Source organism: Rhineura floridana, chromosome 7 (assembly GCF_030035675.1).
Source record: "Rhineura floridana isolate rRhiFlo1 chromosome 7, rRhiFlo1.hap2, whole genome shotgun sequence".
Classification (NCBI taxonomy): domain Eukaryota; kingdom Metazoa; phylum Chordata; class Lepidosauria; order Squamata; family Rhineuridae; genus Rhineura; species Rhineura floridana.
The window spans coordinates 124,563,462-124,585,114 of record NC_084486.1 but is presented as its reverse complement, the minus strand read 5'-3'; the positions used below and the strand labels follow the sequence as shown (position 1 = coordinate 124,585,114).

The window sequence follows — 21,653 nt, the reverse complement described above, 5'->3', positions numbered from 1 at the left end:
TTATGCTTTAGGTTTTAAAAAGTTGTAATAGCTTTTAAGAGCAGTCTAAAAATAAAAACCTTTTTTCAGCAAAAAAATTAAGCTTCTTTACTACAGATGACATCAACGAAGAAGATCTGAACTGAGATTTTAACAAATCTAAAGAAGGCTGTCATAGTTTAATTAAGGAAGAACTTACCATGGAAAGGTCAGTGCTAGAGTTATCTGAAAATGTGTCCCCACTAGCACAGTCTATGCCAAACAATGCACAGATGTCTCCTGCATAAACTTCTTCCACATCCTAGCAAATAATAAACAAATAGCATTCTAGGTACTTTTAATGGTATTAGACAAAAGTAGAGCCATTCCATAGCGTTGGTAAGGCCTGCATATATAGCCTATCCTTGTTAGACTAGAGGAATTTACCCAAACAAATATATAAGGCACACACCATTTATTTACTTAGAACATGTGCTTAACAATGAAAACTATTATATTTGAGCTCCCCACATTACTGTCTCTTCATGCCATCTGATTCAGAAGAGGCTGTGCAAGTCCTGGACCAGTGCCTCAGGGCAGTGGTGGAGGCTTTGTGAGTAGGTGGTTCCCAGGCCTGAGAATTAGGTAGAGGGACTGCTCTAGACTGGATAGCACTCCCACTGAAAGAACCAATGTGTAGTCTCAGGTTCTCCAAGATTCCAAACTATCACTGGAAGCTCATGTGGCCTTCAGTGGCAAGGAGTGCCTATGCCCAGCTCCAGCTGGTTCACCAGCTATGGCCATTTTTGGGCCTGTATATCCTAGCTACAATAGTCCAGGTTTTGATAACCTCCTGACTGGACTACTGAAATGTGTACTACATAGGGCTTTGCTTGAAGATGGTCCTAAACCTGCAGCTGGTGTACAATACCACTGCCGATTGGTTGTCCGGGGCAGCCAAATGGAATCATGATACAATGATCCTGAAAGCACCGCATTGGCTGCCAGTGTGCTACTGGGCCTAATTCAAGGCTTTAGTACTAGTGGACAAAGTCCTGAACCACTTAGGACCCAAGTACTTGAAGCTACTCCTTGTCCAGTACCAGTCAACTTGTGCTTTGTGTTTTGCAAGGGAGACCTTGTTAATGGTACCCTTGGTGAATATAGTGGGGGGGGGTTTGGGGGGGGAGAACTTACATGAAGCAGGGCCTTCTCAGTGGCGGCACTCCAGCTATGAATCTCCCTACTGAGATCAAATTGTTTCCCACATTATACTTGTTCAGATGCCAGCTTAAGACCCATTTTTCCCAGAAAGCCTTTGGAGCATGACAGGGATAATACTCTTTGTATAATTTATCATTGGCTGGTGCATTGCATTATTTGTGGTATTTTATTACATACTGTAGTTTTAACTTTGTTTTAATGTTTAAAATTTCTTATTGTTAGTGGCCTGGGCTCTCATGAAAGGAAGGGCAGGATATAAGAAATAAAAACAAGCAAACAATAACAGTGGTTGCATCAAAGGAAACTGGCCCAGTGTTTTTCACATGCATCACCATGGAACCAAGTGGCATTTTCATGACAGAATTTCCTATTAACGTATTTAACAGAATTACAAAATTCACTACTAAATAGCAACATTTGGGGATCATGGGTTTACAGTTTTGTTTTTCAGGTTGATTTAGAGGGGGGTCTAAGTTCCAATTTAGGAGCTAGATCTCCCTCCCCCCCAAACAATTTTTTCTAACCCCCAAAGACTCCACTGATTTTGGTGGTGGCAAAAATGATAAAAAAGAAGACAAAGTGTTGCAGTGGGCAGAGCCCAGCACCCTGATGGGCATGCAAATCCCCCCTCCCCTGCCCCTTTGATGAGCAGAGGGGTGACAGCTTCCTCTCCTTGGTTTATCTGCACAAATTAGCTGAGGAAGGAGAACTGTGTGAGTGGCTACACTGACTGGTGGCATGCAGCCCTCGAAGGCTGGGCAAGAGCAAATGCGGACCTTGGGCCAAAAAATTAGCTACCCCTGGTTTAGAGGCATAGGGTTGTATTCAATGTAATACTAAGGCAATTGCTCCATCAGTGCAAGGATTTCTCCTTGCCTGATCATCTCCCCCTTTCCTCCCCCAAGCACCCCCTAAATCTGTTCTGGGTTTTCCCCCAACCCTCCAGAGCAGATCTGAGGACAGTGCAGGATGCACATAGGGGAGGAGATGGGGGGAAACCCTACTGCGCTAGTGCTAACTCTAGCTCTAGCACAAAAAGTTAGTTGAATACCATCCGTAGCCTTGTTCTTAGAGCAGTACGAGGTAAATGCTCAATTTTTACTGAAGTTTACTATTAAAACAAATAGCATATATTAGCATAAAAGTGATACTCGGATAATCAAATTTTCCTGCCAGGTCAGCCAATGTGTGAGGCTGGTCAGTTAGTAGCAGCCAGTTAGATAATTAAAGATGGGGAGGAGTGGAGGAAGACGACAAGAGATGAGCAGCTCCCTAACAGGATAAGGAACTGACTTTGAACTCTTAAAACTAATAGGATAAATTAGGAGACAATTCTATCCCCATCCTGACAAATCACTGAAGAATGGTCAATTATGTCTCTTGCTGACTACTACTACTACTTCACTTGGCTTCCCACAGACATTTATAACATCATGAGAATTTTTCAGTTTATTCATTTTGCAAAGAAAGTAAGTTCTGTGCAGGAGAGGTCTGGGAATAGGTTTCCATTTGCAAAATCATTTTTAAATGGAAAAGGGAACAGTTATAGCAGGATGTTAAAATGTTGCAAGCCTCCCTGAGTCTGAAGCTTTGATCAGCAGGTTAAAAAAAATTACATATTTAACAGAATTATAAAATTCACTACTAAATAGCAACATTTGGGGATCATGCGTTTACAGTCATGCTTTTCAGGTTGATTTAGAGTGGGGGGGGCTGAGCTCCAGTTTAGGAGCCTGATCTCCCTCCCTGCCCCCCCCAACAAATTTTTGAATAGACCAAAGGTTGAAGAGGCAGCAGCAACAGCTCCTACTACTCACTCACTCCCATGAGAGCTGAGACACAGTTAAAGGCTCTTTAACCTCTTCATCTCCTGCATGAACAGCAATTAAAGCATCAGCGAACCTGTTCAGGAAATCACTTCAAGATACAGGCAAAGGGCTCTTATTCCCCTGCACTGTGTGTGTAGCAGCAGTTCTCCCTTTACCGTTTCATCTTCTGAATCCTGTTTGCCTACAGTACATAACGGATGAAATGTCAGCAGAGCTTCTGCTCACACTGTGAGGAATGGGTTAAAGAGCCCTTTGCCTGTATTCCAGCTGACATAGGAAAAAGTGGGTAAGGGGAAGTGTCCTCAGGATCAAGGGCTAAACTGAGGGACCAGATGGCAAAAGGTCTGTACAATACATTCGGGCAGGGTATAAACTGAAAATAGAAAGCAGTTGTTTTAGCAAGAAAATTTTGGCAATACAGTAGGGCCCCGCTTTACAGCGCTTTGTTTTACAGTGATTCACTAATGCGGCAGCTTTCAATTAGGGAAAGTCCTCGCATTAAGGCGCTTGTTCCGCTTTTACGGCAGTTTTTAATCCATCGCACGCCATTTTGATGTCATTTTCGCGCACTGCACCCCATTATCGTCAATGGGTTCCGCTTTACGGCGGCAGTCCGGAACGGAACCTGCCATATAAGCGGGGCCTCCCTGTAGCGTTATCTGGAAGCAAAATCCCACTGTCTGTGCAAGGAACTAAAACTCTCACTACTCATTTACCTAGAAACATCTCGTTGATCCTGATTGCATACAAAGAATGCTCTAGCGTAGCTTGCATCTTCTTTACTGAACAAAAAAGAGACTTCACTTGATAAAATGTCTCACAGCTTGGATTTTCATTCTACACTCACCTCCATCATGTCTGCATGCATGCGGGCAAGTCTTGGCACCCGCACCTTTTTCCCAGTCCTGGTGTTGTAGATGTGATCACCTCTCTTTAGCATCCCCTGATAAACACGAACATACGTGAGCTGTCCAAAACGTCCAGCCTGCAAGTGGCAGAAAATGGCAGCCCATATATCAAGGGAGACAAAAAATTAGGAGAAGCAGAGATGCTAAGAGGGAATCAGTCTAACACATATCCTGAGGCGTAGGATAAATGGCACTAATGGCCCTGTCCACCATGGCCTTGGTCACCATGGAGACAATAGCTGTTGTTTTTAATTAACTAGAAACCTCTGTCAAAGAAATAAACCTACCTCAAGTTTAAATGCCAGGCTCAGAAAAGGCAAGGAATCGTCTCTGACCGAACTCAGCAACATCTTCGATTTTTCCTGGGAATTCCTTAAAAAAGAGAAAAGTTCAGTTTAAAATGCAGTTTTTTAACAGTATTTATCAATCTGGTCTTGTTGTGGGGATCTGTTCTGAAGGCTGGTCTGAAGGCCTGTGGCAGATGCAGAATTCTGATGGATGGACAGAATAGTAGGCAGAGCAATCCTACACTGAGGAAATCGGCATAACTTAAGCAAGCTGAAACTTAAGCCAGATCCTAACTCCATTCAGGAGCCCTTGGAGGGGGAATGCCGGCTCAGTCGCCAGAGCCCAGTGGAAAGAAAATAAAAGCAGGGGAAAACCCAAAAAACAGAGCAATTGTGTGTTTTAACTTAGACCACCCTTTTTCCTGGCTTAACTTACACTGGGAGTGGAGGTCACATGACCGCGCTGAACAGATGTAGGATACAATGTGAGTCCCCCTCTCCTCAGTCCCACGCCCACTACACCCCTTTTTTGAGATTTATGCCAGTCTCGAGCCAGTTGAGCAGCGAGGGGAAGAGTTTTGTTGTCTGAGCCAGGATGAGGGACTTGCACCAACATAGCCTGTCTTAGCTGGCTCTCCTTTTTAAAAAAACAGATTTTAGCCACTTGGAGTAGATAATATGTGCTAACTCCTCCTGCATGAATTGAAAGCATGCTGCAATTCCTCCTGGAAGCAATGGGCTTTAAAAAATGCCATGAATCTCAGAGAGGTAATATGGGGGGGGGGAAATATGGCTGCCCTCATGGGCCCAGTCACTCCCACCCCCATACATGTCATTGCATCCAGTTCCTCCCAGGGGGAATTGCAGGCACATTTCAACCGCTTCAGCAGGAGCTGGATGTGCTAATCTCTTCAGGCAGCTAATACCTGTAAATAAGAAGAGAGAGTCAGCCCTCATATCATTCCACTGTGAAGACCAGCAGGTGTACGTTTAGAATTTGACCTCATTAAATTCCTCCCCCCTCCTAAGTATTTAGTCAGGCTCTAGGTATCTTGCAGTATTGGACCCTGTGGAGACAGCCAATAGTTTTTAAAAGAGCTGAAAACGATTTGAGAGAGGCACTGTTGTCATGGTGTACAGGCCCATTTCTTTTGTCTTACTGTCACCTCTGATCAAATAGAGCTTGCGGGGTTTTAAAGCACTAAAAAGGCTGCAAAGTTAGTTACTAGAGACGACAGCAGAATAAGCATCCCCATCACAAGCAACAGTGCCTCTATCATATCGCTTTCAGCTTTTTTTCCTTTTTTTTTTTAAAGCTCTCTGATTAATCACTGGGGATGATAACAAGACCTACAGCTTTTAATAGGTCTGCCACCTACAGGCCAAACATATATACCCACCAGCTTAGGAGACTGTTTCATACATTGGACAAAGTGCGTTTTATCTTATAAAACCTTTGCCTTTCACCTTCAAGAAAGAGTAGTATAGAGAACTTGGTGGCCATATAGTAAATCATACTATATTTCTCAATTTAGAAAAAGAAGGCCTTTGCAAACTAGATGTCCTTTCCTCACTTTGTGTACTTACTCCTGGTTGAAAAGAGCATAGTTCTGGACTTCTGATGGGTTTGGGAGGTATTCTAGAACAGCATCCAGCAGTGGTTGCACACCTTTGTTTTTCAGAGCACTTCCAACCAGCACAGGTGTGAAGGATTTACTGAGTGTTGCTCTTCTGATTGCAAGCTAGGGAGAAACAAAACATTTATGCTTTAATATTTGTTAAGAAGAGTACTCAGCATACAAGAATGCACAGAGCCACATTTGCTGTTCCCTTCTGTATGAAAAACATAAGAAAATAATGTTTGTAACTACACAATACAACAAGGGACTTTTTCCACAGTGGAAAGAAGCTGAGTATCTTTAAAACAGGACACTTGCTCAGTTCTCAAACTGAACAGAAAAGCTCTCCTAAAAAAATTCCAGCTCTCAAGAGATGGCTAATTTTCACTCAAAAAACAACTCTCTAGTGTCATCTTCACATCATAAGAACATAAGAAGAGCCTGCTGGATCAGGCCAGTGCCCATCTAGTCCCGCATCCTGTTCTCACAGTGACCAACCAGATGCCCATGGGAAGCCCACAGAGGACCTGAGTGCAACAGCACTCTTCCCTCCTGTAGATTTCCAGCTACTGGTATTTGGAAGCATACTGCCTCTGAATCAAATTAGTGCAACTATCATGAGAATACAAGAGAGAAACGTGCTTCCAAGTGTGTCAACTATTGTTCTATGAGGCACACAAGAACGCAAGTGTTAAAAAAGTAAAGTAAGAAAAGAAACATAAGTACTAAGTTGCTACCAAGCAGAAGCTGGGGCTTGTGGGTGTTGAACAAGTTGAAGAAAAGTTACTACCAAGCTTGTATTGAGGCAGCTACAACTGGAGCACCACTACCACAGCACTGAACAACCATAATGTTGTCAGAATTTGCTGCTGAAAGGTGGTGTGGGGAACACTGGCAGGAGTAGCCTAGAACACGTAGAAGATGAGCGACAACACTTCATTATGAATCAGTGAACAAAGCTGTATCTAGCTCTGTAATAGTGCAGCAGCCATAGCTTTGGCTCTGACTTCGCCCATCCCCATCATGGCCTGGATTGGACTTGCAAATAGACATACTTGACCTTAGACCTAGAGTGTGTTTTTTCAAGGTCAAGGTGTTTGAGGTCAGTGGCTAATGCTAGAAAAGGGAGTTGAAGCACAGGAAACAGGCAAAGGCAGAAGGCCAGGCTCCTGTTATTAATACCAGGCCTGGCCAATCTAAAGGCTTGATGCCATCTATCAAACTGTAGAGGCTAGTGCTGCACATCCCTATTCCCTTCTATGTTTTGAAGACTCTGGCTCTACATTAGCCTGGTATGCCAGGTCCCTAAAGGCTCAGAGCCTTTAAGTTCCTAGTTTAAACCCTCTTAATATCCCCTCCCCTCCCTGCAGATAGAGTACAGCGTATCAGTTAGGCAGGAGACAAAATTAGCACCCTGACTGGACGGACCTGCATTCTATTCACAGAAACTACAGCTCCCTCCTATTTTTTTCTCCTTTATTTAATTCTGCAGATGGCTTTTGCTTCAGCAGCTATAGCACATCAGTCAGGGTTTCATCTCAGGAATAATGTTTTGGTGTCAGCAAACAAGGTGCTTATTTAAGCACTTCATGCTCAATGATCACGCAAGAAAAAAATCCAAAGTGTTTTCCATGAAAAATTATTTTAAATCAGACGTTGGCTGGCTGCTACAGGCTAGAAATCCATCACTGGGAACAAATTAGCACAAACAAACCTGCCTTTTGGCCTTTCCACAGTCCTTTAATAATTTGTAATTAATTAGCTTTGGGAGGAGGGCTGGAGGAGACAAGGTCACTTTGAACTGGAAAATATGCTTTCAGCACCAACTGTTGCGTGTGCCAAAAGATCCCATCTGACAGATGATTTTAAGCTGAATTTTTTCATTCTTCAAACAGAGACACGGAATGAAATTACTACTTGGTAAAATGTATTCCTCCTAGCCTCAAGCTAAAATCACACACACACTTACTCCAGAGTAAGTCCCATCAAGTTCAATGGGACTTCTGCATAAATATAAGAGGTATCCTGTTGGATTCTAAAGACCTAACTAGCGGACCATCCAGTGGTGAGCCAGATGCCTTTCAGAAGCAAACCAATGAGGCAATAGTCCACCTTTGCTAATTGTTGCTACCATTATTAAAGCCTTTGAACCATGGACATTCTTTTAGCTTACATGACCAATAGGTGTCAACATCTGCAAAAAGAAAATGTTGCTATGTATCCCCAACCCTCTAAGAGGAACATTTCTGTTGAGAGCTCCACTCAGGCTGCAAAAGAAGCCATGTAGTCCTGTTCAGGTTTTGGGTGACTATGTGGTCTCAGGAAGGGGAGGGGGGAGATGCCTTTTTCATTTCCCATCCAAGGTCTTCCCCTCCTGTGCTAAAAGCAGATGATGTGAAAGACCTCTGGTTGGAACCCTGGAGAGCCATTGCCTGTCAGAGTAAGCAACAATGAGCTAGATGGAAAAATAGTCTGACCTGGTTTAAGGCAGCATCCTACCATTAGAAGGGTCAGCTTTGAGGGTATTGCCAGCCCTCAAATCTGAGTGTTCTCTAGCTATGCAGCAGCAGCAGCAGCAGCAGCAGCAGCAGGGGTGTGATGGGAGTTTTGGAAAGTTTCCTCATGAAATATCCCAGTATCATGCAGGAAGGGAAGCCTTTTAACTCACAGCATACCTCCTCTTGACCATAATACCCCCCCACTTTAGGATACTTGCTATCCTCAATAGAGTAGCCTCCCACCTCCAGTTTCCTTCCCTACCTCCTCAAGGGACACCTCAATATTCCTTACAATCTGGAAGTTCACAGGTGCTTGTTCAGTTGTTTGGGTCTTTTAAAAATACTTTTTCTTCTTTTAATTCACAAGTGAATGTACTTCTGTATACCTAGGAAGTCCCTGAGTTTATAGAAATGTCTAATATCCAATGATCCTAGTTTGCTTCCAAATTAACAGGCAAGCAACAAACAGAATTCACTATTAGAAGGAATGACATCTTCCATAAATCTGTCAAATCCTTTTTTTTTTAAAGCCATCTAAGCTAAGTGGTCAACCCCATATTTTATGGAAGTAGATTCCACAAGGTAATTACATATTGGGTGAAGTAAAAAAATGCATAGGATCAAATGGGCTCTAGGTGACCCATTCTATTTTTATTGGCTTTATTTTCAGCACAGATCAAAAGGGACAAATATTTGATTGGGCAGGAGGAGTAAACAGTTTCTGAAAGGGGATGAAAAAAGTTGAAGGGTACAATCCTATGAACTTTTGAAAGTAAATCAAATTGAACTCTAGTATACATTTCTGGATTAAAATGTATGAGATCAGGCTATAAATCTTAGCTGAATTTTCAAACAGCATATCCCCAGATATCTTCATTATTTGGATGTCTCCTGAACTGTTTGGCTAATGTTTGGCTAACATCAAAGATATTCACAGTAAAAGTTCCAAATTAATATTCCAACAAAACTGCTGGTGTATTTTGACCCTTGATCACTCAGCAGCACTTAAAATGGGCTTCTTCCTCTGAAATGTTTTGTAAGAGCTGGAATACAGCAGAAAACTATTACATAACAGCCACTATGCAGCAGTTCTCCAGACCGCGAAGTCATCAAAGGCTAACAAGGGTAACAGGTTTATTTCCAGATTCAAAGCTGTATTTTCCATGATCATCAAGTTCTCAAGCCAAATTCAGTGGGTTCAGCTACGGTGAAACAGTGTCTGCTTACACCAACCGCATCTGAATTTAGTCACAAGGGGGCTGGGTTGTGTCTGGATACTGTGAAGGATTTCTACCTGCAAGTAAACTCTGAATCAAAATATACATATTAGAAAGCACATTAGGTTTTGCCTAGAAACAAATGGGGATATGCAGGTCCAAACCTCACATTTATATTTAGAGATATTTAGATTTACATTTGTGGGGGGGGGAGAGGGGGAGAGAGAGATCACAGCTGACCTCTAGGATCTGTCACAACTTTTTCTATCACACTAAACAGCCGGTCTCCTTCAGCCTGCTGTTCTCCCCTCTGGTCATCTGTGGCTACTAAAGCCTGGTACTGAAAACCTGCTGCTTCCCTGGATAGCAGCAAAGTGTCACAACAAAGATATTGCAGACATGTATAGTCCAGCTCCCACGGCGAACAAGTTTAGCTTCTAAAGGCAACAAAATGTGAGATCCCAACACAAAAAGTTGTCTCTGAATGAGAGCTGGCTATATCATTATTCTATTTAAAAACAAACAAACAACCAGGGCCATAGCAGCTTTTCTAAAAAAAAATCACACCCATTTATCCTCATTAATTTATTCATAATTATAGGCCAACTAAGCTATAGGGCGGATTTTAAAAAAAAACATTATATTTCATCCTTGCACAACTCTGCAAGTTTATACTTTTACTTTAAGTATTGCATATTATAGTATGCAAGTATATTATATAGTTACATTTTATAGTTATATGTCTATTTATAAAGTTATCCTATAAGTCGTTTTTTAGAGAGACCTAGTACACAGCCATGAAGCTCACTGGGTGACCTTGGGCCAGTCACTGCCTCTCAGCCTCAGAGGGAGGCAATGGAAAAACCCCTCTGAATACTGCTTACCATGAAAACCCTATTCACAGGGTCGCCATAAGTCGGGATTGACTTGAAGGCAGTCCATTTCCATTTTTTCCCAGTACAGTTTAGTACTTAAGATGGTTGGACAAATCCCTGACAGTCATGAAGCTCATGGGCTAGCCTCTCTCTCTCTGCCTAACCTACCTTGCAGAATTGTTGTGAAGATAAAATTGGGAGGGGGAAAGCCATGCATACCATCTCCTGCTCCTTGGATAAAAGATGAGATATAAGTGTAATAGACAGGTAGTTGAAGCCATGGCAGACCGCGCCAAGCAACTGAAGGATAGAGGTTTTGAGCATCACCTGGAGGCCCCCAGCTGTCAAATTAGAGGAGAAAGCAGAGTGAGACTGACTCTGTGTCATTTTATAGGTGCTTGGCTCTCTGGGAATCACCTACATGGGTGCAGGCATATCTACTAATTACTGGACAGTGCAATGTCTGAATGGGATCATAATTGACAGGAAGTATCAGCAGGGAGATCTGTCTGGATTCCATTAGAACTACACTAGTAGGCATTGCTCTAGGAACCACTGAAGTCACAATCTCTCAACCTAGCATACCTCACAGGGCTGTTGTGAGAATAAAATGGTGGAAGGGGATAACGTGTACCCCACTTTGTGCTCCTTAGAAGAAAGGTGGGATAGAGATGTAATAAATAAAATAGCTTTAGCACCGGCAGTTACTGGCAACTGCAATTCTGACAACCAGACACAAGGTTTCAAAGGTTTATTATTAAATTAATACCTCAAATACTTGCTCATGAAAATGCCCTCTTCATGCCTTCCTAAAGCATATCTAGTCCTAATTAGAGCAGGGTTGCATGCATTAGCCCTGTCTCCATGCTGTCGATGTGTTGGGAGCAAGTTTGCAAAAGGAAAGCATGTCAGAAGGGAGAAGAAACCCTGATCCAAGTCAAGGGGGCAGGCTATGCACGAACAGCATTTGGAATGAGCCAGCACAGGAAGCAGTGGCAGAGGAGAGGGGCTACAGCAGTGATCCACATGCTATCTGTTGTTGTTATGTGCCTTCATGTTGATTACGACTTATGGCGACCCTATGAATCTGTGACCTCCAAGAGCATCTGTTGTAAACCACCCTCTTCAGATCTTGTAAGTTCAGTCTGTGGCTTCCTTTATAGAATCAATCCACATCTTGTTTGGCCTTCCTCTTTTTCTGCTCCCTTCTGTTTTTCCCATTATTAAGCATTGTTGTCTTTTCTAGCAAATCATGTCTTCTCATTATGTGTCCAAAGTATGATAACCTCAGTTTCATCATTTTAGCTTCTAGAGATAACGCGCTATCTATGTGATGCAAATCACATGGAGAATATAATGACTGAATAGGGTTTCTGTATTACGCAGACAATTCTCTGTTCCAATGAACATGAACGTATTGAGAAGCTATTTTGTACCAGGTCTGACCATTGGTTCACATAGCCCAGCACTTTTTACTCTGACTGGAATGGCTCAGCATCTGGCCCATCCAGTCATGAAAAGTGAAGAGTCACCAGGGTCCCAGGCAGAGGTCTTTCCCAGCTCTGTTGCTTGAGACATTAATAGGGATTAGATCTGGGATTTTTCTCCAGACAAGTATGATCTCTACTGCTCTTAGTGGCCCCTCACACCCATGGAAAAAAGTGATGCGTCTCTGATCTGCAACCTAAGCCTAGAAATAGTTCTCACTGGGAGCCCTGCAAACGGATCATGGTCAGAGAGTTAATGTGGCAGAGTGGCTAAAAGACTGACAGTACAACCAGATACTCAGAAGTAAGTTCAATGGGGATTACATCTGAGTAGGCATGCATCACACAGGATTGCAGTGAGAGATGTGAATCACTAAGTCTGGAGATCAAAACTCATTTCACACACAAACACACTAGGTGGCCTCAGGCAAGCCAGTCTTTCTCATTTCAATCCTCCATCTATAATATGGAGAGCTAATAAATACTGCCCTATCTTACAGGGTTGTTGTAAATATTACCGAGATGTATATATGTAAAACACTTTGAACACTTGAAGCTAAGTGTTATTATTTTTAGACAGCATTAAGGAATTTTTGACTACAGGACATGTAACCAGTATTAGTCGGAGACAGGCGTGGGGAACCTGTAGCCCTCCAGATGCTGTCAGACTACAACTCCCATCATCCCTGACCACTGGCCACACCTAGTCTAAGGTTGTTATTCCTGAATAATTCCTATGAGAGTGCCCTACCCCGTTTGATTTTATGCATGCAGAACACAACTACACACAAAGTGTGTAGCAGAAACAGTACATTCGAGGAAATCAAAGGACTTTGGGCAATCTTTTGGAATACAAAAGAACTGAAGTCCTTTTACCTTCAAGTCAGCCACTGTTGGGATCTTCTCTTCAAGAAAAAGCTCCCCAAGCTGTTCATCTGTGTTTGCAACACATTCAACCAGTTCCTGGCGGCGATCAATAGACTCTGCTCTGAACTCAGGGGGAATTTCATCATATTTAACTGTTTGGCTACAGAAGAATAGAAAACAAATAAGACTATCAGAATTCAGTAGCAATATAACCAGAAATGTTAGAAAAACGGCATACTTCTGCAGACCTTAGTATGAACCATAACAGAGAATTTGGGCTATTCTCACTAGTGACACATTTTCGGTCCTCTTTGCAACTGCAAATCAAGTGACAAAGTTATACTGATTAAAATACACATTTGATTTAAAACTAGATCCCTTGTGCTTTCTGTCTCATATCAACAATATTCACATAGAATGTAATCCTATATGCCTTTAATAGTTGTCTTCAAAATTGTGGGATGTAGACCTGGATTATCATCATAAGGCTACATAAAACATCAAGATGGCATAACTGAAAAGACTTTGGGCAATAATAATTAAGCAAATTGTTTCTCAAATGATGGACATTTTTCTGTTAATGTTCGATTAATGTCATGATGATTACACAATAATTTCAGCTAATCGTAAGAAGACAATTTTCCTAGAACAAGGCTCACTTAGCTGTCTTACGCAGAAAGAAACATTGAGGCATTTAACTTTTTAAAAGCCCATGCAGGATAGAACGAAGTTTAGGATTTGCTCTGTGTGAGGGGATAAATATGACCTGTTTTCATTCCTATTTTTCATTCCTTCATGAAAATGTCACTCTTTCTTTTCCACTCAAAAGAACCAACACTAAGGCTGAAATCCTATATCCACTTTACCAAAGAGTAATCCCACATGACTCAATATGACTTGCTTCTCAGAAGACATGTATACAAGTGAACTTTAATTTCTCACTTGAGTTTCCTGCAAAGATGCAGGATCCCTGGTTATTTTCACATACCACAGATGTAAAAGCCAGCCTGGAGTTAACTATATTAAATGAACTTTGTATACTCAAGGCAAAATGGTGATTACATGGCTAAACCCTCCTATAATAAAAGCAAGGCAAATTTAATCACTTGTTTGCTATGTAATTCTCACCTTTCACCCTTTGACAGAATTCTGACATCATGAATATGACTCAAGAGGTGTCTGCTGTGCAAAATCCACAACCAAACATATTGTTGTTGCTCTAGCCAGAGGGACTGAGGATCAAAGGGTTCATAATCAACCTCACTTCTGCTAGCTTCAGCCCTTCACTACTCCTACTCCTCCTAGTCAGTAAAAATAATTGACCTACTGTAGGCAACTATCTAAATCTAGCTGTTTTGTAAGGAAAACATTCTAGCCCAATGGGCAAGTACAGATGTAATGCCCTAATCGCTTAATGATTAAGGGAACATGTCCCAGGATTGCCTACTTATCCCTCCAGCACCTCACGTTTCACATGTGAATTCCTCCTGATGATATTAACCATCATTTGTTATGGTTTGGGCTTCGACTTCTGTGCAAACTGGGCTTACGTTGGCACTAGCTGAACTATGGTTACAGCAAAAAAAATATTATTTAATCAATTAGTGTTTAGTAACATGCGTCATTACTCTGGTTAAGAGGGGAACCCCATTTGCATTAGCTATGCTTAAATAATGCCAACACAACCCTCAATTATGGTTAAGACCAGCAGAGAAAGTTCTCACAGGCATGAGGGACTGTTATGGTTCAGAGAGCTGGTGAGTTATGGCTGCATTAACCATACATTTTTATTTATTTATTTATTACATTTATACCCTGCCTTTCTTTTCATAATAGAAACCCAAGGCGGCTTACATATGGTTCCCAGGCAGTCTCCCATCCAGGCACTGACCAGACCTGACCCTGCTTAGCTTCAGCAGGGAGCTGGCCTTATGTGCCTTCAGACTGTACCCTGGGACCTAAATAATTCTTCTTCCATAACCAAAATACTCAATTGTACTTCTTCTAAAAAGTACACTACCCCAATAGAATGATTGAGAGATCAAAAAATTCTTCAGAACTCTTACCCGAAGTCCCCTTCAAAGTATATAGCTTTTTCTTCAATGAGATCAATGATCCCTTTCAGATTTCCCTCCAATCCCATAGGTATCTGAATAAAAGCAGCATTGTGGTTCATCTTGGATCTGTAACGTTAAAAATAAATACAAAGGTATATGGTAGCCGATTTGCATGTACTATATCAAAGCTATTCTAACTTCCCACACATTGATACAGCAATAATTTTATTGTGGGAAAAAACAAAAACAGCTGTTACGTTTTTTAGCTTTGACTATGAACTTTCTGTTTCCAAAAGTTAATTCTAAATCAATGGTCATTTCTTATTTGTGTTCCTTCACATATAGCAGCCATGGTCTAAAACAGAGTTCAAGATGCCTAAATTTCAGTGTGTTTAAATTCTCTGTTGGATCGTAATTTATCTCCTTTAAAATGGGCAAAAAAAGGTTCCTTCCTTTCTCTGAAAGGAATTTAAACATGAATTATGGGCATTTCCTTTCCATTCCAATGGGTCTACTCAAGTATTTTCTTCCCAGTAACTCCTTTATTTCTGTGAGATCCAGTGAACAAAATGATAGCTCTCTCAGGGCCCAGAATTCAAAGCCTGTGTTTGTGCCTATAAGTATATGAATTAACATTAATTTGTGCAGCCTCTCCAATAAATCAGTATGTCTGGTTTCTTGGAAACTATATTTAAAATAATTATCAATGGTGCATAGATATAACTGTACAAACATCCTCTTTTACTCTTCTGGGTTGAAAGATGCTTGGCTCATGCGATATGCTACCTCCAGGTTCAGAGGCAGTATGCCATTGAATAACACCTGCTGGGAAGCAACAAAGGGAGACAACTATTGCTTTTATGTCCTGTTTGTGGTCTTCCTGGGGGCATCTGACTGGCCACTGTGGGAAACAGGATGCTGGATATTTTATTTATTTGTTGGTTTGTTAAATTTATACCCTGCCCTTCCTCCCAGAAGAAGCCCAGGGTGGAAAACAAAAACACCCAAAACATCTTCAAAACAAAACATCTTAAAAAACTTAAAAAAACAAACAAACCCTAAAAGCAACTCCAACACAGACAGAGGCTGGGATAAGGTCTACTTAAAAAGTTTGCTGAAATAGGAAAGTCTTCAATAGGTGCCAAAAAGATAACAGAGATGGCGCCTGTCTAATATTTAAGGGGAGGAAATTCCAAAGCGTAGGTGTTAATGCACTAAAGGCCTGATTCCTATGTTGTGTGGAACTGATCTCCTGATGAGATGGTATCTTCAGGAGGCCCACACCTGCAGAGCGCAGTGACTGACTGGGTATATAAGGGTTGAGATGATCTTTCAGGTATCTTGGTTCCAAGCTGTATAGGGCTTTATACATCAAAACCACCACTTTGAACTCTGGTCGCTAATGAGCAGCTAGACAGGTCTCTGGTTTGATCCAGCAAGGCTCTTCAGCAGAACAGTATATCTTATGAATTTTGCTGAAGGAATCATACAAAGCCTTAAAATCCAACATCAAGAACCTAAATCAAGGAGGAGATCAACAAACTAACTCACTGAAAGTCATGGTGAACAAAGAAGTCTGAATTAAAAGAGAAAAAGGCAACAAGTGATGAAACCAGACTGGCTTCCCAAAACACCGCAGCCATCTTACACATGTTATTTTCTCTTTCTCATCTGTAAAACTGAAATAAGAATGACCAATTTTATAGGGGTTTTTTGCTTTAAAAAAAAAAAGACAAATGAAAGAATCAGTTTTTTTCTTCCTCACTGCAAACCTGTGTAAATCAAAATACGTATCATGCCATAACCACAAGGCCTATTTCAAGTGCTATATAAACTGATAATGATGGCACCTTTCTGGATCAAAGCATTCATTTTTGTTTGCATTTATGGTCAAGTTGAAGGTGACAAAGCTTAGAGCATTCTTTCTGCTTGTGCGATGGGATTCCCCCCCTCCCCCCCTTTGCACCATCCCCAAATTTTGCTAGAGGGTTGGGGGAACATCCAGAACATATTTACAGGGCGGTGGGGAGGAGAGTATTAGCTGGCAGGCTGCTTTAGCCACAGGGTTATTCACAGGCCCACCACTCTGTATTCCCTTCTCAAAGTGGCCATCTAGGAAAACAAGTTACTGCCCAGCAATTAGCTGCACACTGTACCACTTCTGACTGCAGATGGGGGCTCACATGACTGAATTCTGGTCCATAATAAAATAGCAACTCCATGCACATAGAAAACTAAGATGGGAGGGAGAAATCAAGGACGGAACCTTCTCCTCCTAACACTTCCATTCCGTATATAGAAGCAGTTTTTGTATAGAGGTGCATTCAGTCATGGGAGCCCTCACCTGCAGTACAACCTAGACACTATTTCAAAAGTAGATCAAAATGAAAACAATTAAGAAAACACACAGCCCCAAATAACTTGTTTCCCATCAACATATGTTAGAATCTCAAGATTATTAAGATAAATAATCTCAAGATCTGGAATGTAGTTTATGGACAAGCCAGGTGGTAGCAAGAGTCTTTATGCTTCTTTATGGGAACATCACAATCCCCACTGTGCCAGCAATTGTGTCCTGAAAGTTAAATGCCATACAAGGGACAATGTCAACGGTCTATGGCCCAAGCACGGTTATAGTGGAAGGACAAAGGCTCATGTGGTGAGGTCTGGTACTCCTCCCATATATTTAAACCAGTCTTCCTCCAAGCTGGTGCCCTCCAAATGTTTTGAACCATAACTCCCATCATCCCTGACCATTGGCTATGCTGTCTGGGCCTGATGGGAATTACAGTCCAAATCATGTGGAGGGCACCAGTATGGGGAAGGCTGGTATTCAGGGCAATATTTAACTAACCTTTTGTGCCAGTGCAAGGATTCAAGTTAGCGCAAGGGGATTTCTCTCCCTCTCTTCCCCCCCGTGTATCCCCCATGCCATCCCCAAATCTGTTCTGGAGGGTTGGGAAAACTCCCAGAACAGATTTAGGAGGTGTGCAGGGGGAGGAGAGAAGATTGTTCCATTGTGGAAAGAGAAATCCTTGCGCTGATGGGATCTTAGCCTTAGCACTATGCTGAATACAACTCTCACTTAACAGGCACTCTCCAATTTATTTCAAATGTGACACCCAGTGCTGACGACATTATCCACCTAACCCCTAAGTAACATGGCACTCTAGTCAAGAACAATACAAAGAACAATATACAGAAGACCGTTAGCCACTAGGCTAAGTTCAAGGTTCTGGTTTTAGTGTACAAAGCTCTATGCAGCTTGGGACCAGGATACCTGAAAGATCGTCTTACCCCTTATATACCCAGCTGATCACTGCACTCTGCAAGTGAAGGCCTTCTGCAGATACCATTTTATCAAGAGGTCCGTTCCGCACAACACAGGAAGTGGCCCTTCAGGGTTGTAGCACCTACCCTTTGCAATTCCCTTCCTTTAAATATTAGACAGGCACCATCTGTTATATCTTTTCGGCGCCTACTGAAGACCTTCCTCTTTCAACAAGCCTTTTAAGTAAAGCCCTTATCCCAGTCTGCATCTGTGTTGGAATTACTTTTTTAGATGTTTTTAAAGCTTTTTTTTAAAAAAAGATGTTTTAATATGTTTCAAAGTCGTTTATTTTATAGATGTTTTAGTGCTTTTGTATGCTACCCTGGACTCCTTCTGGAAGGAAGGGCAGGATAATAATAATAGTGATAGTGATAATGATAATTCAATGTTTCTAGAAAGTTTCCTTTTTGATCTGGTGGGGGTGGAGAGGAAGGACTGCTAATATAGAAGTTTATACCTAAGTTGTTGCACAGCTCTGTATGGATGTGCACCCATTCGATCCAGTTTGTTGATAAAGGTCAAACATGGGACATTATACCGCTTCATCTGCCTGTTCACCGTTATTGTCTGGCACTGGACCCCTCCAACAGCACACAGCACCAGTATGGCTCCATCAAGAACTCTCAATGCTCTTTCTACTTCTATAGTGAAATCTACGTGCCCTGAAAAGGAAGTAAAAAATTCCAGGTATGTTTAAAGTTTCCAACAAAGTTTCCAACTGGCTTAGAACTGCTGCTCCTGTTGAACGCAGTTCTCTTTCCTGCTGTTCTGTGCAGCCTTCGGAAATGGTGAGGAACAGGGCTAGGCCAAAACTAACATTTCATAGCATTTAGGGTAACTATACAACTTTCCTGAAAATTGTCTTTAAAACACACTGCATTAGAAAAAACTTTTATTTTATTGTTTTGAGATAACTTGTATTCTGAAATTAAAAACTTATTCTCGCATTGCACTAAAGGAAGCAACCAGGAAATGAGAGTTCATTTGAGGTAGAAAAATGTAAAACTAACCAATACAAGGTGAAAGGTGAAAAAATGACAAAAGCAAAACTAACCAGCACAACTTGAAAGGTGAAAAAATGACATAAACAAACCATATACTGATAACATTTATGTAATATTTACTACATTTATGTAAGTCTCTCTTCATAGGGCTTTGTTCCCAGGGCAACAAGGATGATCAGGGGACTGGAAACAAAGCCCTGTGAGGAGACACTGAAAGAACTGGTTAGATTTAGTATTGAGAAGAGAAGACTGAGGGGAGATATGACAGCACTCTTCAAGTAGTTGAAAGGTTGCCACACAGAGGAGGACCAGGATCTCTTCTCGATCATCCCAGAGTGCCCATTATGGAATAATGGGCTCAAGTTACAGGAAACCAGATTTCAGCTGAACATCAGGAAAACCTGTTAGAGCAGTACAACAATGAAAGCAACTACCTAGGGAGGTGCTGAGCTCTCCGACACTGGAGGCATTCAAAAGGCAATTGGGCAGCCACCTGTCAGGTATGTTTTAACTTGGATTCCTGCATTCAGCAAGGGGTACGACTCGATGGATGTACAGGCCTCTTCCAACTCTACTATTCTAGGATTCTATGTCCAACCTTTCCTCCAAGGACAGTGATGGGGAACCTGTGACCTTCCAGATGATCACAGAATCATAGAATAGTGGTTATGGAAGGAGCCTATAAGGCCACTGAGTCCAATCTCCTGCTCATTGCAGGAATCCAACTTAAAGCACACCCGACAGGTGGCTGTCCAAGTGATGTTGGACTTCCAACTCCCCGTAGATGCAATCAGCATTGCAATGGGCAAGGATGATAGAAGTTGTAGTCCAACAGCATCTCAAGACCACAGGTTCCACACCCTATCAAAGGAGCTCAAGGTTACGTACATGGATCTTCCTACACATTATATCTTCATAACAGCCATGCAATGTAGATCAAACTGACGGTTAGTAACTGGCCCCAAGTCACTCAGTGAGCTCCACAGCTGAGTGGGATTTGAACCCAGTCCCTACAGTCCTAGTCTGATACTCTAACCGCTACACCACACTGTAGCTGACAACAGGTGCGAACACATGCTTTTCTACTGTATCAATAGAGCAACTGAAGCAGTATCAAACATTCAGAAAGCCACAGTAGTGCTATAGTTAAAGCAATGTGTGAAATCCAAATCCAAATCCAATATTTATTGCTTAGGCAAAGGTCATAGTCAAAAGTCCAAATTCCCATTCACCTCTTAAGCTCATTAGGCAGACTTCAGCAAGTCTGTCTCTCTTGGTCTAATATACCTCACAAGGTTACTGCATGGGTAAAACGACTCCAAGTAAGCTACTCTGCACTCTGTGGAGGAAGAACACTAATGCAATACATTAAACACATAAATTAATGCTGTCCATGAAAAGTTATCCTTGTGTATTGTTGTGTGCTTCTTGCACAATAAATAATCTGGTACCTAGTTTTCAGTTTAAAACTTCCCCAAACTGATGGGGAGACTTAACATCTAAACAAACTCAAAACATATACAAATACTTCACTCAGCTCATAAGAACATAAGAACATAAGAAGAGCCTGCTGGATCAGGCCAGTGGCCCATCTAGTCCAGCATCCTGTTCTCACAGTGGCCAACCAGGTGCCAGCTCTGCCAGTTGAACCTCCTGCTGGCCACCAAACATGTGAGTTAGCGGCAGAATGGTGGTATTCCTGCCAGTGAAGCCCAGCTGAAAGCCCTGAAACGGTGTTCCAAGGGCGGGAATGAGCTGGCACAGGATCCACTGGATACTGTGTTGGTTTCACTGCTGTTGTGTAATGGGGCTAAGCCTGATCTAGACCCAATTGCTGCATCAGCTTGGAGATGGTACAGAGATCGGGCTCAGCCATTCCTGCCCCTCCACCCTTCCTCCATGGCCACTGTGAGCAGCCAGACTGTGGAGAAGACAGTGTCTCTGCTGCTCCACAATGCTCTGCTGGTAGGGAGTGGAGGTTAAGTTGCAGCCTCAGAGAACAATTTACAAACCAGATGTCATTTTGGTGATGGGTAAAAATTATACCCTTTAAAAAAAATTTATGATTCTTCCAAAGTATAAGCATATATTACATACTTTGGAATTATACACTCTTAACACTTGGATGTCTTGCTCATGTCAGATATAAGTATGCTAGAAACATGTTTATTACCTGGCATGATTATTACCTGGGGTGTCGATTATGTTAATGTTCGCACCTTTCCACATAGTGTAAGTTGCTGCAGACTGAATAGTGATCCCCCGCTGTCGTTCCAACTCCATCGAATCCATGACAGCACCAACCCCATCTTTCCCTTTTACCTAAGACAAAGGAGAAAATACCAGCCTTTCTGCAAGTCGATGCGTTTCTGCATATCTGCACCTCTGGTGCAAGGCAAGGCTTGCTCCAAGATGGCTTATTTCACTCCAAGATCAAAATTTAGGGCTGAATTCAAAATCGCTCAAGTAGACTTCCACTCACACAACAGGAT

At 42.0% G+C, this 21,653-nt stretch overlaps 1 protein-coding gene across 1 annotated transcript in view; it reads right to left on the bottom strand.

Annotated features, from left to right (window-relative positions):
* The window catches only part of GFM1 (G elongation factor mitochondrial 1), a 28,695-nt gene that overhangs the window by 2,758 nt on the left and 4,284 nt on the right, over window positions 1-21,653 (bottom strand). The window contains exons 3-10 of the mRNA XM_061637726.1: window positions 21,351-21,483; window positions 18,615-18,819; window positions 14,836-14,952; window positions 12,779-12,929; window positions 5,794-5,948; window positions 4,207-4,291; window positions 3,859-3,996; window positions 179-280 (exon numbers count right to left, since the gene is read on the bottom strand). Coding sequence (XP_061493710.1) covers window positions 179-280; window positions 3,859-3,996; window positions 4,207-4,291; window positions 5,794-5,948; window positions 12,779-12,929; window positions 14,836-14,952; window positions 18,615-18,819; window positions 21,351-21,483 — 1,086 coding nt within the window. The remainder of the gene's footprint in view (window positions 1-178; window positions 281-3,858; window positions 3,997-4,206; window positions 4,292-5,793; window positions 5,949-12,778; window positions 12,930-14,835; window positions 14,953-18,614; window positions 18,820-21,350; window positions 21,484-21,653) is intronic.